We start from the raw sequence: 14,107 nt of genomic DNA on the forward strand, positions 1-14,107 counted from the left end.
CCTGCAATATTTTTCTGTTTTCTAGATGGTGTCAACACTGCCCCTGTGTCCAGCCCTGCTTCAGAAGATACAGTTGAAGTCCGTAAAGAGGAAGGTATGAGACCACATCTGAACTTCACAGACACTTACAAGTAAACTGCGTGGGTTGTGTTTATGTGGGAACCTGAAACAATGAACAAATATGATTCTCTTAAGCGTGTCTATTTCGAACACCAGGATCCCACCCACTCTACTCCATTCCATATCCAGCCTCTTCGGAATTTATATATACATTTACATGTGCTTCTCTAAAAATAATGTTTATAAAGTAAGAGCAGGAGCAGAGAAAGTATGGTTAGAGAAAAATGTTTATCTGAAACTCAAGAATTTGTCAATTCTGCTATTTCTAATGACTCATTAGGCCAAAGTTTGAAAGAGTAGCATTGAGGACCACCTACCAGAGGCCGTAAGATGCAAGGAAGAAATATTTGAAAGGTGTCCATAAAAATAAACCCTGGGCAAGGCCACCATTCTATGGACTATCAGTAAGAAAAAATGTTGCTGACCCAAGTAAACCAATAAGAAAAAGATAAATAAATAGGAGAAATTGTTACTGTTTTAGCAATAAGTGCTATGATACAGGGATGCAAGCTTCTTTGAATAATAATAATAGTATAGGAAAATCAAATAATTAGTTCTTTCTCTCTTCTGTCTCCTGATTTGTAAGTCTTCCCAGAAGAAATAATGTGTGTTAGCTGCCATAAGTAGCTACTAAAACCTCGTGTAATTGACAGACTAAACATTTGAACAAACTGATGTCTTGTAAGCCATATCACCTACTTGGAACTTTAGCATGTATTTTAGAACTATTTCTTCAGTCATATGTGGTGTGAAAACAGGTACACATGGCCACTAAGCCTTGCTATACTTTAAATCTGTTGAGGAAATCAAAATAGTCCTGAAAATTTAATACTCACTTAATGACATATTTAATTCCATGTCCATTTCCTAATCAGTTTTTGTTTTAATCACATGTTGTTGAGGGAAGTTGATAAGAATACCAGTAATTGGGTTGTATGCCAGTAATTGGGTTGTATGCTTCGTACTTGATCCTAGCTCTGCTGCCAGTTACTTAGCTAACCTTTGACAAATAATTCAAATAGAGAACAAGTGCTTAGCAAGCGAATACACAGTGAACTTCTTTGGACTTCAGTTTTCTATTCTGTAGTGCGGACAAGAATAATGACTACCTTGGGGCTGGGAGCGTGAATCAGTAGGTAGAAACACTTTCTGAACCAACATGACAAGCTGAATTCAGATTCCAAACACCTAAACCAGTAGTGGTGGCCCATGCCTGTAATCATAGCACTTAGGAGTTGGAGACAAGTAGATTAAGAGTTCAAAGCCAGCATCAGCTACACTTCGAATTTGAGGCCAATTTGGACTGGATGAAACTCTGCCTCAAAAGCTAAAATAAATGACAAACTGAAACAAAACCCACTAAGTCCCAACCATGCCTGTAACCCAGCACTGAGACTTGAGGACAGCAAATCACTGAGGCTTGCTCTCTGCCCCACAAGTTCCAGATTAGACCCTGTCTCAAGAGAATAATGCTAAGAATGATAGAGGAGAATGCTTGATGACCTTCTCCGGTCTCCTACATGCACCTGTGCACACACCTATCACAAGCATGCCCACATGCACCACTCAGAAATAACAGAACACAGGTGAGTTTCTTTGCTGTTTCTCTAGCCTCCAAATAAATAAGACTTTCCAGAACATATGCTAAGATAGGTTATTGGGAAGTAGCTTGTTTATCAGAGAAATAACAACCCCCTTAATAGAAAAAGGAAGGGGACAGAACTGGCTGATGGAGTCATTCCAGTGCACTGTCAGAAGGGATTGATCCCAGCTGAACCTATGGGAAGCCCCAGAAATGTACCACAATGGTCAAGAGGATCCAGCCATAAATTCTGATGCTAGCTATCCTGGCATATGTGTGGCTGCAGGTTCCTTTCTATTAAAGTAATTGTGGAAGCCAGAAATGGATGATATGTCTGGGTGCCTAGGAGAGTAACAAAGGAGCTCTGAATGAACCAAAACAGTATCCACCACACTGGTGTCAACTTGAGTGATCCCTCCCTTTTTTAATTACCACTTTTCAAATGACACTTACCTTCAAACTAAGCAGGTGTATGTCCAGGCATTTCTTATTTAAAAAACATTTGACATATCTAAAAATGTAATTTGTGTCAGAGTTCCTCAGAGGTTTCTTGAGAAACTCAATCATTTTACAGAGAAATAGACTGATCATGTAAGAGAAAAGATAGAAAATGGTACTTATTTTAAACCAAAAAAGGACATCTCAATCATTTAGGTTATCATAGAAATGTAAAAGCATCATGAGGTTGAATGACAGAGTCTAAGAAGTAGGAAACAGGAACAATCTCATTTGAATGCTTCAAGCTGAGATTTCTTGCTGTTGAGTTGTTTAGCTGGGAGGCATCACACCTTCATAAAACACACTGCTTGTGATATTTCTTGATGCTTTTTAGGATCTCACACCGTTAATTGCTCATGCAGGGATCAATTATTTTTCAGAATACTTTCAGGAATTTTTTTCTTAAAATAAGACTTTTAATGCTGCTAACTCCATCAAAGAATTGTCATGTATCACAAATGTAGTTCTTTTGTGAGACTAAATGTGAAGACAGGGGATTTTGATGAAATAAATTGTTAATTTCCACTAACCTCTTTATTTGGAAAACATGTTTTATGATCTACCTTAGTATGCAATCTGGTTTCAATTAACAGTAAAACATATAGGGTGAGGATTTTACGTTTGTCTTCTGAAATAGCATTCATATAAGGACACAGCTTTTAAATGGGTTATCTGTTCAGAGCTCTAATGCTTGCTGAGCTGTCACCAAGATTGACAGATGCACAGCCCAGAATTAAGAAAAGAATTTTCCATTGAAATCATCCAAGATTGAGGTCAAGTTGAGGTTAAAAGGAAGTCATAAGTGTTCAGGATTCATTTCAAATCTTTTCCGTTATTAGCTTTCATGCAGAAATATCTGTTCTTGGTGACACCAGGGCTATTTCAGATCCTCACAGTCATAAGATCACTTATAGAAATGCTTATGACACTCTCCAGTGTAAGTGGCAGAACATTTCCCACTGATCAAAGGTCCTAATGCAGTCCTTGTTCCCTTGACTTTTGGAGATTTTACTCCTGAAGGAGCATCTTGTTGGGACTTGGACTCACCCATGGTCTGCAATGGCCAGGTTCTCATTCTCCCATATGATGTCCATGCTGTTTGTGCCATGTTCAGTGGTTTGCAGTTTTGCTGGTCAGTTGGCTGGGTTTACATTTGCTAAGAGTTTATTCTCCACTGGAAGTTAACATCTTCTAGAATGTAGGAGTTGAAAACAAGCAAGTAAAATAAGGTAGCTGTCTTTATTCCTGGAACAGAAGGTATGTATTTTTTTTAACCAAACAGTTATGTGAAAGCTGAAAAAAAATCTCTATAAGTGTTAGACTCTAAGTGTCATCTACGCTAGTGATTCTCTTCAAGTGCTGTAGACATACTTCCTACTGGGAACCAAATCTAGGTGTTCTTGCCCACTTATCCCACACAACTGTTGACTGAAACTGCTGTGGCAAGGCATAGCTATTTGCTTACAGATCATGGTAGACTATCGTGAGGACACCTGTTCTCAGTGGGTCATTATGGCTGCCAAGTGGGTGGGAGTTGAGATAAGAGAATGAGATTTGAGGAGGAGGAATGTTAATGAATGGCTCATCTACACATGATAGATTCTAGAACCAGGACTGAGAAGAAATTAACTTCAAGGTGAAGCTGGCCTGGGAAATTATCTGTGGCATTTGATAGGCATTCTGAGATTATTTGTAAAATAGGACATGAATTTATCTGTTGAGGAATTCTCCCTTTACTATCATGGATGTTCCTTTTAAAGAATTTTATACTTTAAATTCTGAAAAAAATCTATTTGGGTTAACAAACATGTAAACAATCAGATGAAAGTCCATAAAACACAGGAGTCAAATGTGTGGATAGCTGGTGCTGTGGTCAAAACTTCTGAAGAGCTGATGTTATTGTTGAATGTAGAGTTGTTTGTCTCCTTAGGTCTGGGAGCATTCTCTCTTCTAGCTGTCTCCATGTTTTTCATATGTCATCCTCATCCACTGCCAATACACCTGACTGGGGAGCGGGTGGAGGGAATGCTGTACAAACACATCCAGATCCATCTGCCTTATTATTTAATCAGCACCTAATTCGAATTTGAAGGTCAACTAGACCAAATCATAGGCTCATTAATATTAAAATCAAAATCAATTAATACCCAGGTGCATACCCAAGCTGTGTCCCTTTGAAACTCCATGAAAGTCACACCAATGCTGTTTGGCATTTGTAAGGTGGAACGTCACCCTAGGAAGGATTTCTGAACCTTTAATCTAGTTGGGGACCTCATGGAGGTCAAAATGCCTGGAGAAAATAAGAAATCAGGATCAAGGTTAGCCATGGTAAACAAAGCCAAAGAGAAGGTTATATATGAGGAACCTGTGTATAAGATGTGATCATAAGTGGAACCATTATCACTGTTAAGCTGAACTGCCATGCCAGCTCAGAAATGCTCTATGTCTCTATTCCTTGCCTAAACGGTTAAAGAGAAACAAAACATTGTGTCACCCAGAAAATGACTCTCCACCTTAGTCTAAATTTTATTAGTCCTTTTCCTGTCCTTATTAGCCGGCATTCCCTTCTGAGAGCTTCATCCTGATACACACCCTAGCAGGAGCAAAACTGTCCACATCTGCATGGATAGAGGGTGGTACATCTCAGTGCCTCTAAGTTACCCACTTTTGGATTGTCAGTCTTACTAAGCATTGCTGGAAGACTGCCTCTGGTCCTTCAGTGAAGGGAAAGGAACGGGGGTGAACAGCATGTCTCCAGCAGTCACTGCTTCACATTTACCTACAGCCTGTGACTCTTTTCTCAATAGGGCATTGGTTCTCAACCTGTGGGTCAAGACTCTTTTTTGGGGTCACGTGACTCCCTCACAGAGTTTGCCTGAGACCATTAGAAAACACAGATATTTACATTACAATTTATAACAGTAGCAAAATTACAGTTATTGAGTAATGACACAAATAATTTTACAGTTAGGGATCACTACAACATGAGGAACTGTGCTAACAGGTTAAAGCTTTAGGAAGGATGAGAACCACTGCAGGAGAGTAACTGGGAAAGAAGACGGTATGGGAGGGGCAGACTGTGTTGATGTGGCCCCCACAGATGATACCTAAATGAGCTTGCAGCAATTGTTTTTGTTTATATGAATAAGATAGATTCATTTAAAATATTTTCATATAGAAAATTATAAAAAGCAAAAGCATATGATTTCCCCTTTAAGGATTAAATCTCAAAACATTTTAAGTCTATTCTGTTGCTTCATTTAACAGTAGACCATGAACATTCTCTCACATCTTTAAATATGCCTCAGAGGCATGACTTTTATTGGAGGTATGACATTCCATTATCTGGTGTCCCACCATTTACATTTGCAGAGCCCTAATGTTGAATTATTCAGTTATTTATGGTTTTCTCTATTGTAAATAACAGAAAGATGTGGCTCATACATTTTAGATGGTTAGTGCACACACACACACACACGTGTGTGTGTGTGTGTGTGTGTGTGTGTGTGTGTATATATGATAAATTCTTCAGCATAACTTCCTGACTGTTGATTTACTAGAGAAACAGCCAAAGTGTCTTTATTGCTTACATGTATTTTCTAATTTTTAAAAGTAAGACATAGCTGTTATATAAATAAGCAAAAGAAGAAGAGAAAAATATCACCTATAGTTTGGATTCTCAGAAATTAGCATTTGTAAAATACTGATCTATAATCTTGAAATACTTTTCTCAGCAGCCACATACATATATTAAGTTTTATTTTTAGGGTTTTCTACAATGCATATCTGTTTGAAATTATCTTTTAAATGTAAAGAAAGATTTTAAATTCTACCCATATCTTTTTGTTCCTTAACTTCATTTAATTTTATTTCCTAATAAATGAGTCCCCTGTACTCACCTAATCTCCATTTTAATTGTTTATTGGTTTTGTTTTAAACCAATGGTTTCTTGGTTTTGTTTTAAACCGGATGTGTTTGTACAGCATTCACTCCACCCACTCACCAGTAAGGTGTCTTGGCAGTGGATGAGGATGACATATGAAAAACATGGAGACAGCTGGAAGAGAGAATGCTCCCAGACCTAAGGAGACAAACAACTCTACATTCAACAAAGCCAGAAACATTCTTTAACCTTGTAAAATATTACTATCATTTACATTAGAAAATTCTAATAAATGAAAATATGTTCTAGTATTTTGGTTTTCAGTAACTTAGGTAGTTTTTTTCTTTTCCTTATCAATTTATTTATTTACTTACTGTTTTCATTTTATTTGCATACCAACCACAGCTTCCCCTCCCTTATCTCCTACCTCCCCCAACACTTCCTATCTACCCCACCCCATGCACTCCTCCATCTCCACTCAGAAAGGGGCAGGCCTCCTATGGACTTGAACAAACCATGGCACACCAAGTTGAGGTAGGACCAACCTCCTCACCCTGCATCAAGGCTAGGTAAGGTTATCCAGCATGGAGAATAGGTTCCTCAAAGCCAGCTAAGCACCAGGGACAGGTCCTTATCTCACTGCTGGAAGCCTTACAAGCAGACCTGGCTACACAACTGTCAAGCACATGCATAAGCCCTACGTTGGTCTCATGCAGGTTCTTATGAGGTTATTTTTAAAATGTAATTTCTTTGTTGAAAATTCAAACAATGCAAAGACACTAAATAACAAAAAAGCAATCTTTTAACCCCGAGATAATTAACATTTGCATTGGGGACCATTCTTTTGTGTATCCTGAGTGTCACAAAATTTTATATCAATCAAAGTATACTATGTAACATATACAATATGATTTTATTGCAATTTTCTATTTATTTCTCACCTACCAGTTGTATAAAATTTAAAGTACAAAAAAACCAGTTTCCGGTGTCTAAATTCACAGACATGTTATTTTCTATCTCAACATCATCATGCATTAAATAAAACTGATAATAGTGCCTGTGTTACATAATACTATAACACTGAGCATTAAAGTGAGTCAGTAATTTAAGACATTTCAAGGTATGCCTGTTATCCATCTGGAAACTAAAACATTTTAACCACCATTAAAAAAATGTTTGCTCATCTATAAGCATTGTATCATATTCTACATATATTTCTCACTCTCCTTTTGCTATGAGCAGCAAACCTTAATGGAAATCCCTCTAAGTCACTCTCTGTAGATCTATTTCATCCATTTTAAAGCTCACATTTATGGCTCATAGTTCAGATGCATCATAATTTATTCAGTGATTCTCCTCTGATGGACAAACACTGTCTTTCCCTTTTATTGCCATACAAACACCGCTACAATGGTTGCTCTTGCCCATAGATTCTCATATGCTGGTGCTTTTATTTGTATGGGGAAGGTTCCAATAATGTGAGCAGGTGCTTTAAAGAGTATGTGTTTTAACCGACATTGCCAAAAGGCTGCCTCCAAAGGGCATAACAAACCATATTTCCATCAGCGATGGCTGCTTTGTTCTTTCTAACCTTTTCCAGCTGAATGGGTGTAAAGTAACATATCATTTCTCTTTTTAAACATCAGTATTATTATCACAACTTTGAAGGTAACAGGCCCAGGGCACTAGAAAAAAAACAGTTCAGTTACATGAAATGTAGAGTCATAGTTTGAGAAACAATTCAGTCAGAACCCAAATCCCATCTGCAGGTCTGTGTCTCAAACTTGGCTTTGGGAACCAGGTGCCTTTTTCTTGATGGGACAGGGGGCCTGAGGGAGCAGGAAAGGGCGTGGCAGCCCAAGAATGCTATTCCAAGAGCAAAATGGGCAGAACAATGGAATGAGGCAACAGGGAAAAAGCAGATTGCAGATAACTAGCTATATGTTCATAATCATGACCTTGACACTAACATGGTATCAAGATTATGACAGGCAAAACTCAGATATATCACACACTAGGCAGAAATCCCAGTCCTTTTGAATCATATTCAGGCTTCCTATGCCTTCAGGTGTACCAATAATATATTGTTATTTCCCTTATGCATCTGGCAGAAGTCCACATTGGACTTGTTCAACACTGTGTTAAAATCCTGACCACTTTGTAAAGCCCATATCCAGTCCTTATGTCAGGACTGGTCACAGGTACCTACTAAGATCTCTCCCTACATTTCAATGCATGTATATTCAATGCATGCATATAATCATTTGACCTCAGACAAAATAAACATTTTTTTCGTGTTCTACCCCTTCCCTTTTCTGTCCCTCATTTTTTCATCCTTCCTTCCATTGTAAATTGTCTGAGCAAACATTTCAATGACAAGAATTATAGGTGATACTGGCAATGGTAAGGGACACATGTACAAGTTTACCTTTCTCCATTTCTTCCCTCCTCATTACTCAATGATAAACTACCCTGCTTCCTGAGTATTTGCTTATTGAACTTCAAAACCCACATTCCCATGTCAACGTTAGTTATGTGTGTGGCACATCTAACCTACCTGGATATACATAGCTTAAGAGCAGGTTGCAGACTGCATTGTTTACATGCTCTCTACAAAGCTCTGCACAAAGTCCTCGGTGCTCATTTTATTTAACCAAGAGAAAGAAAATGATTGTGTAACTCTGTTAATGAAACTCTAAGAGTTTCCTGGAGAATTTAATAGAGAACCATGCATCACACAAAACTTTACAAATATGGGTGAAAAATTATCTGATATTCCCCCCAAGAGAATTAACTGAAGGGGGGATTAAAAGTGCCACAGAGGATGCGCAATGCACAGTTCATACCATGACGCTTTCCTCAAATGTTGTTACTATTAATAAAGTGTTTAATAGGAGACATTGTCTTTCAGGGCTGTCTGATTCCAGAAGTAGTTTTTTTCTCTTAAAAATATGCCATGGTACAGAAATGTGAAAGATAAGTTCAAGTCAGATGCATCTCTGTTCGTTTACAGACTCAGATGTTCCCACACCCTAAAGGAGAATAAAGTAAACATGTTTACACATTTCTATATTAGTTGACACATAATGATTGCAAATAGTTATTGGGTACAGCATTGAAATGTAGGGAGAGATCTTACTATATTTCAATGCACATGTATTCAATGCATGCATATAATCATTTGGCCTCAGACAAAATAAATATTTTTTTCTTTTTGCTACCTTGGTTCGTATGGTGCTGAGGCTCAAACCTGTGTTCTAGCAGTTGTATTCTAGGCAATCTCTGCTTCTTAACACCATAGTTCCTAGGAGAGGTGCTGTTCCTAGGAGAGGTGCTGTTCCCAGCTAAACCCAGAACATCTGATCATTCAGTTCCTAGGAGAAGTGCTGTTCCTAGTTAAACCCAGAACATCTGATCATTCAGTTCCTAAGAGAGGTGCTGTTCCTAGTTAAACCCAGAACATCTGATCATTCAGTTCCTAGGAGAGGTGCTGTTCCTAGTTAAACCCAGAACATCTGATCATTCAGTTCCTAGGAGAGGTGCTGTTCCTAGTTAAACCCAGAACATCTGATCATTCAGTTCCTAGGAGAGGTGCTGTTCCTAGTTAAACCCAGAACATCTGATCATTCAGTTCCTAGGAGAGGTGCTGTTCCTAGTTAAACCCAGAACATCTGATCATTCAGTTCCTAGGAGAGGTGCTGTTCCTAGTTAAACCCAGAACATCTGATCATTCAGTTCCTAGGAGAGGTGCTGTTCCCAGCTAAACCCAGAACATCTATCTGTTCATTCAGGTCAGACTATTTTCCTTGAAATATTCTTTGGAATAATTCAGAGACCCTCCCACATGGTCCTGTATTGAACTCAAACAGTAATGTTTGAAGTAAAAAATCAATACTGTTCTTAAAGTATGTTCTAGGAGGTCCTAGGGTTCATTTTGAAACAAAGGCTCTAAACTCCTTTCAATGGTATTTGCTGTAAGTCAGACTAGTTATTTGGATATACTTCATAGTAAGGTTTTTCTAATAAGCTTTTTAAAAGCTTTGATTACATTAGCTGTGAGAAAATACGTAATTTTTTTTTTACATATTGTTAGACTAAAAGTATGTTTATTTAATACTAGTCAAAGATTGTTAAGTGGCATTGGGAAACCAATATAATTACATTATATTTATCAACATTTGTTTTCTCTACCAATTACAATTATTGTAATATAGTCAACTCAGCTAACTACTCTATTGTGTCATATCATATTCTAAAGACTTAGGTAGTGATATTTGAGATCAAATCAACCCTAGAATAGGAGATGAAGATTATTGATAGATCTGGAATGCCTATAACATTAACCATTAACACAATGGTTTAAATCTAAAGATAAGTTCAAATAAGTCATAATTTTATAAGTAACTTTATTATTATTTTCTAATTTAGAGGCCTACATTTTAAATTATACAAAATCTTACAGCCTTTATGGACCACATTTTATTTAGGATTGTGATTAAAGTAGTTATGTGGCTGGGCGTTGGTGGCACACACCTTTAATCCCAGCACTCGGGAGGCAGAGGCAGGCGGATCTCAGTGAGTTCGAGGCCATCCTGGTCTACAAAGTGAGTTCCAGGACAGCCTCCAAAGCTACAGAGAAACCCTGTCTCAAAAAACCAAAAAAAAAAAAAAAGTAGCTATGTGACCTTGGTGAATATTTTGGCTTGATCCTCTGTTTTCTTTTGTGCAAAATATAAATGAAAATATGTATCATAGCATTTACAGATTTAACCAGATAATCAAAAATATTTGGGAAAAAAATTGAATCTGTACTGAGCATGTACAGATTTTCCTCATGCCATTCTTCCCTAAGCAACACAGTATGACAACTCTGCACAAAGATAAAATATGGCGAGATATGCTTACATTGTATGCAAATGCTGCAGTGTTTTGTATAAGGGACTTGAGCATTTGCGGACTGTGATACCCACATGGGAACCCCAAACCAGCCTCCTGCAGATGCAGAGGAACAACTGTCATCACAATTGAAATGGTGTGGTGTGGCCACAAAGGACCACACTGGGACCAAGAAATCGAAGACTTACCTATCTACAAAATAAAGTGCAGGATGATATTTCTGTCTACAAGTTAAAACTATATCGCTCATATTAAAATGCTTGACTCTTTAAAGTATGCTTGTGGCTATTCTTAGTATAATCTTAACTGACTTACCACTTTCTTGTTAATTAGTGTGAAAATTAAGTTTGGAAGAACTCTGTAGGAACATCCTAAGAAAGGCTGTGTTCTTTCTTAGCTAACTTAGATACATACAGAACATCTACTAACTGATGATCAGTCTGTTTTTCTGTGAAATACCCCGAGCGAAGCTCAGAGGTTTTCAAACATTGTACACATTAAATTCAACCATTTTAATATTTGAATTAAAAATCAAGACTGTATTAAGAGGATGCTTGAGGTGCCACTAGCGTTAATATTGAGGATATGTATTTTTGTCACTGCATATGCTGGAAATCTGCTAAAAACCAGAGATCCCAACCTTGTTTCATATGGAGACATATAAGAAACAAGATCATGCTTAGACTAGACAAAGACATCAGAGGCCACATGGTAGTGATTTTGCTTAGGCAGCCTCATGCCTAAAGGTTTGCAAAATCTTTGAAGATGTTGGCAGATGATCCTTGGTAAGAAAGTTCAGGAGTCAATTAGAATCACTGGCAACTTCAAAGTTAAGCAGTTTCAGTGACACCACACTTCTCAATGTGCATTGAGAAATTCAGAGAAAATGAAGCATGTAGCATTTGGTAACTTAATTAATGAAATTCAAATCATTAAATATTTTATTCATTATTTATCATTTTATGGTAGAACACAATTTTTGAGCATTGCAAAGCATAGTTTGGTAAACAAACCATAAAAATCAAAGGACATAGCTTATGATATAAAATAAGTAATGGTAAAGTTACTTTTGAAGGTGGGGATCTTGAATTCATGCTGGTACAGTGGTGCTTGGGAACAATTCACAGATGTTTCAGGACGAGATTTTCTGTTCCTAGTTTTCAATAACAGATACGCACAAGCAGAAATGTGTTACTCTGTTTTCTAAAGGTTCTAGATGGAATGTTCTGTCCTGCCTGGTCCTGCAGCCATTTAGTCCCAAATAAACACACAGAAGCTTATATTAATTATAAACTGTTTGGCCTATTGCCCAGGCTTCTTATTGGCTAGCTCTCTCTGAATTACTCACCCATTTCTATTCATCTGTGTATCTCCACGTGGTCTTGGCTTACTAGTGGTACCCAGATCTCTTGCTTCCTTGGCAGTTACATGGCATCTCCCTCACTCCACCTACTACCTTTCTTTATCCCTGTTTGGATTTCCTGCCTGGCTAAAACTGTACATTGGCCAAAACAGCTTTATTCATCCATCAACCAATAATAGAAACATATCACAGCATACAGAAGGGCATCCCTATCAAAAGGTGTTTGATTTTTTTTCTTTCCTGTGGGGTGTGTGTGTGTGTGTGTGTGTGTGTGTGTGTGTGTGTGTGTGTTTCTTTGGTATTTTGCATGGGTGCAATGTGTGCACTTGGATGTGTAGACTTGTAGAGATATAGGTTAATATCAGTTGTCTTTTTCTAGTACTTTCCACCTTTATTTTTTGAGGTCAGATATTTCTTACTGTACCAGAAACTCATCAATGGCCTAGGTTGATTGGCCAATCAACTTCAGGAATGTACTATTATCCCCTCAACTGTAAGAATGCCATTCCAGGCTTTTAAAACATATTCTTAGGATCCAAACTAAAGTCCTTGTGCTTACATGTCAGGAGCTTTAGAAACTGTGCCATTTCCCCAGCTCAGGTCTCTGTTTTATTGTGACATTTGTTTGCACTTATTTATGGAATGCTGTATGATAATTAGATACACATACATAATACTAACAATCAAATCCTGTAGTAAGCACTTCCATCCCCTTAGTCTTCTACCATTAATCATCTGTATTCATTTCCTACTTTAATGCTCTTCTAATAATTTTGAATATATCATAGATCACCATAACCAAATGTTACCTTACTGTAAGCTCAGAAATAATTGCTCCTGTGTGTCCCTGGTATTTCCTGGTTTTTCCTTTTCGTTCTCTCTCTAGTTCTCTGAGTCTGTGAATACCACTCTTCCACTCTGTTTTATGAGATCAACTTTTAGTAGAATGCTTTAAAACCAATTACAAAGACAAATTTTCTTAATATTCATTGGTGACATTTAATAGTAAATTAATCTTCCTGTTTTATTTGATAGTGAGTTTTGATATTTTGCAGGAGGCCGAATTGAAGTGGAAAATCAAACTGGTTGTTTCACTCATGAAAAGGGGACAAAGGGACAGTGGCATTCCTATAAACCATGTATGTGTGTGTGTGTGTCCTCCAGATAATACACAGACCTTGTTTTGTTACCCCATACAGTATAGGGAAAGGTATTTCTTCTGTCTTGACCTAGGGTCTATCATTCTCAAAGCGAGCAAGCAAGCAAGCAAACAAACAAAAAAACTGCCTCCAAGCAGGAAGTTCATTGTAGTACTTCAGTTTTTACATAACCATGTATGTTGTCCTTGGCAACCACATTCTTCCTTGACACACTGTGAGGTATAATCAGTTACTCTTCTCCATGAATATCTGCATTTCAGATGCATAAAGAGACAAATACATCTGTCAACTTCAACTTCAGAGAAGTTACTTAAGGTCTAAAGACAACTCCAAGCTCCAGGCCCTGGTTTTCTCTGACTTTACTACCTTCTTCCTTCTGCTGTCTGGAACTTGCTTTCTTTTTTTTTTTTTTTTTGGTTTTGTAGACCAAGCTGGCCTTGAACTCACAAAGATCTGCCTGCCTCTGCCTCTCAAGTGCTGGGATTAACCAACGTCCTGCAGAACTCGCTTCTTTACAGAAGTGCTAGTATATACTTGTTTAGAGAAGTTGAATATATAAAGTTCCTGTCTAACACCAATATTTATCAGGGTCTGTAGGAGGAGAC

At 37.6% G+C, this 14,107-nt stretch overlaps 1 protein-coding gene across 2 annotated transcripts in view; it reads left to right on the plus strand.

The window, feature by feature from the left end:
• Positions 1 to 14,107, plus strand: part of Macrod2 (mono-ADP ribosylhydrolase 2) — a 1,968,454-nt gene that overhangs the window by 1,831,223 nt on the left and 123,124 nt on the right. For both annotated transcript variants that reach the window (XM_040746387.1, XM_040746388.1), the window contains exon 13: positions 26 to 94. In XM_040746387.1, coding sequence (XP_040602321.1) covers positions 26 to 94 — 69 coding nt within the window. The remainder of the gene's footprint in view (positions 1 to 25; positions 95 to 14,107) is intronic.

Source organism: Mesocricetus auratus, unplaced genomic scaffold (assembly GCF_017639785.1).
Source record: "Mesocricetus auratus isolate SY011 unplaced genomic scaffold, BCM_Maur_2.0 Super-Scaffold_100004, whole genome shotgun sequence".
Lineage (NCBI taxonomy): Eukaryota > Metazoa > Chordata > Mammalia > Rodentia > Cricetidae > Mesocricetus > Mesocricetus auratus.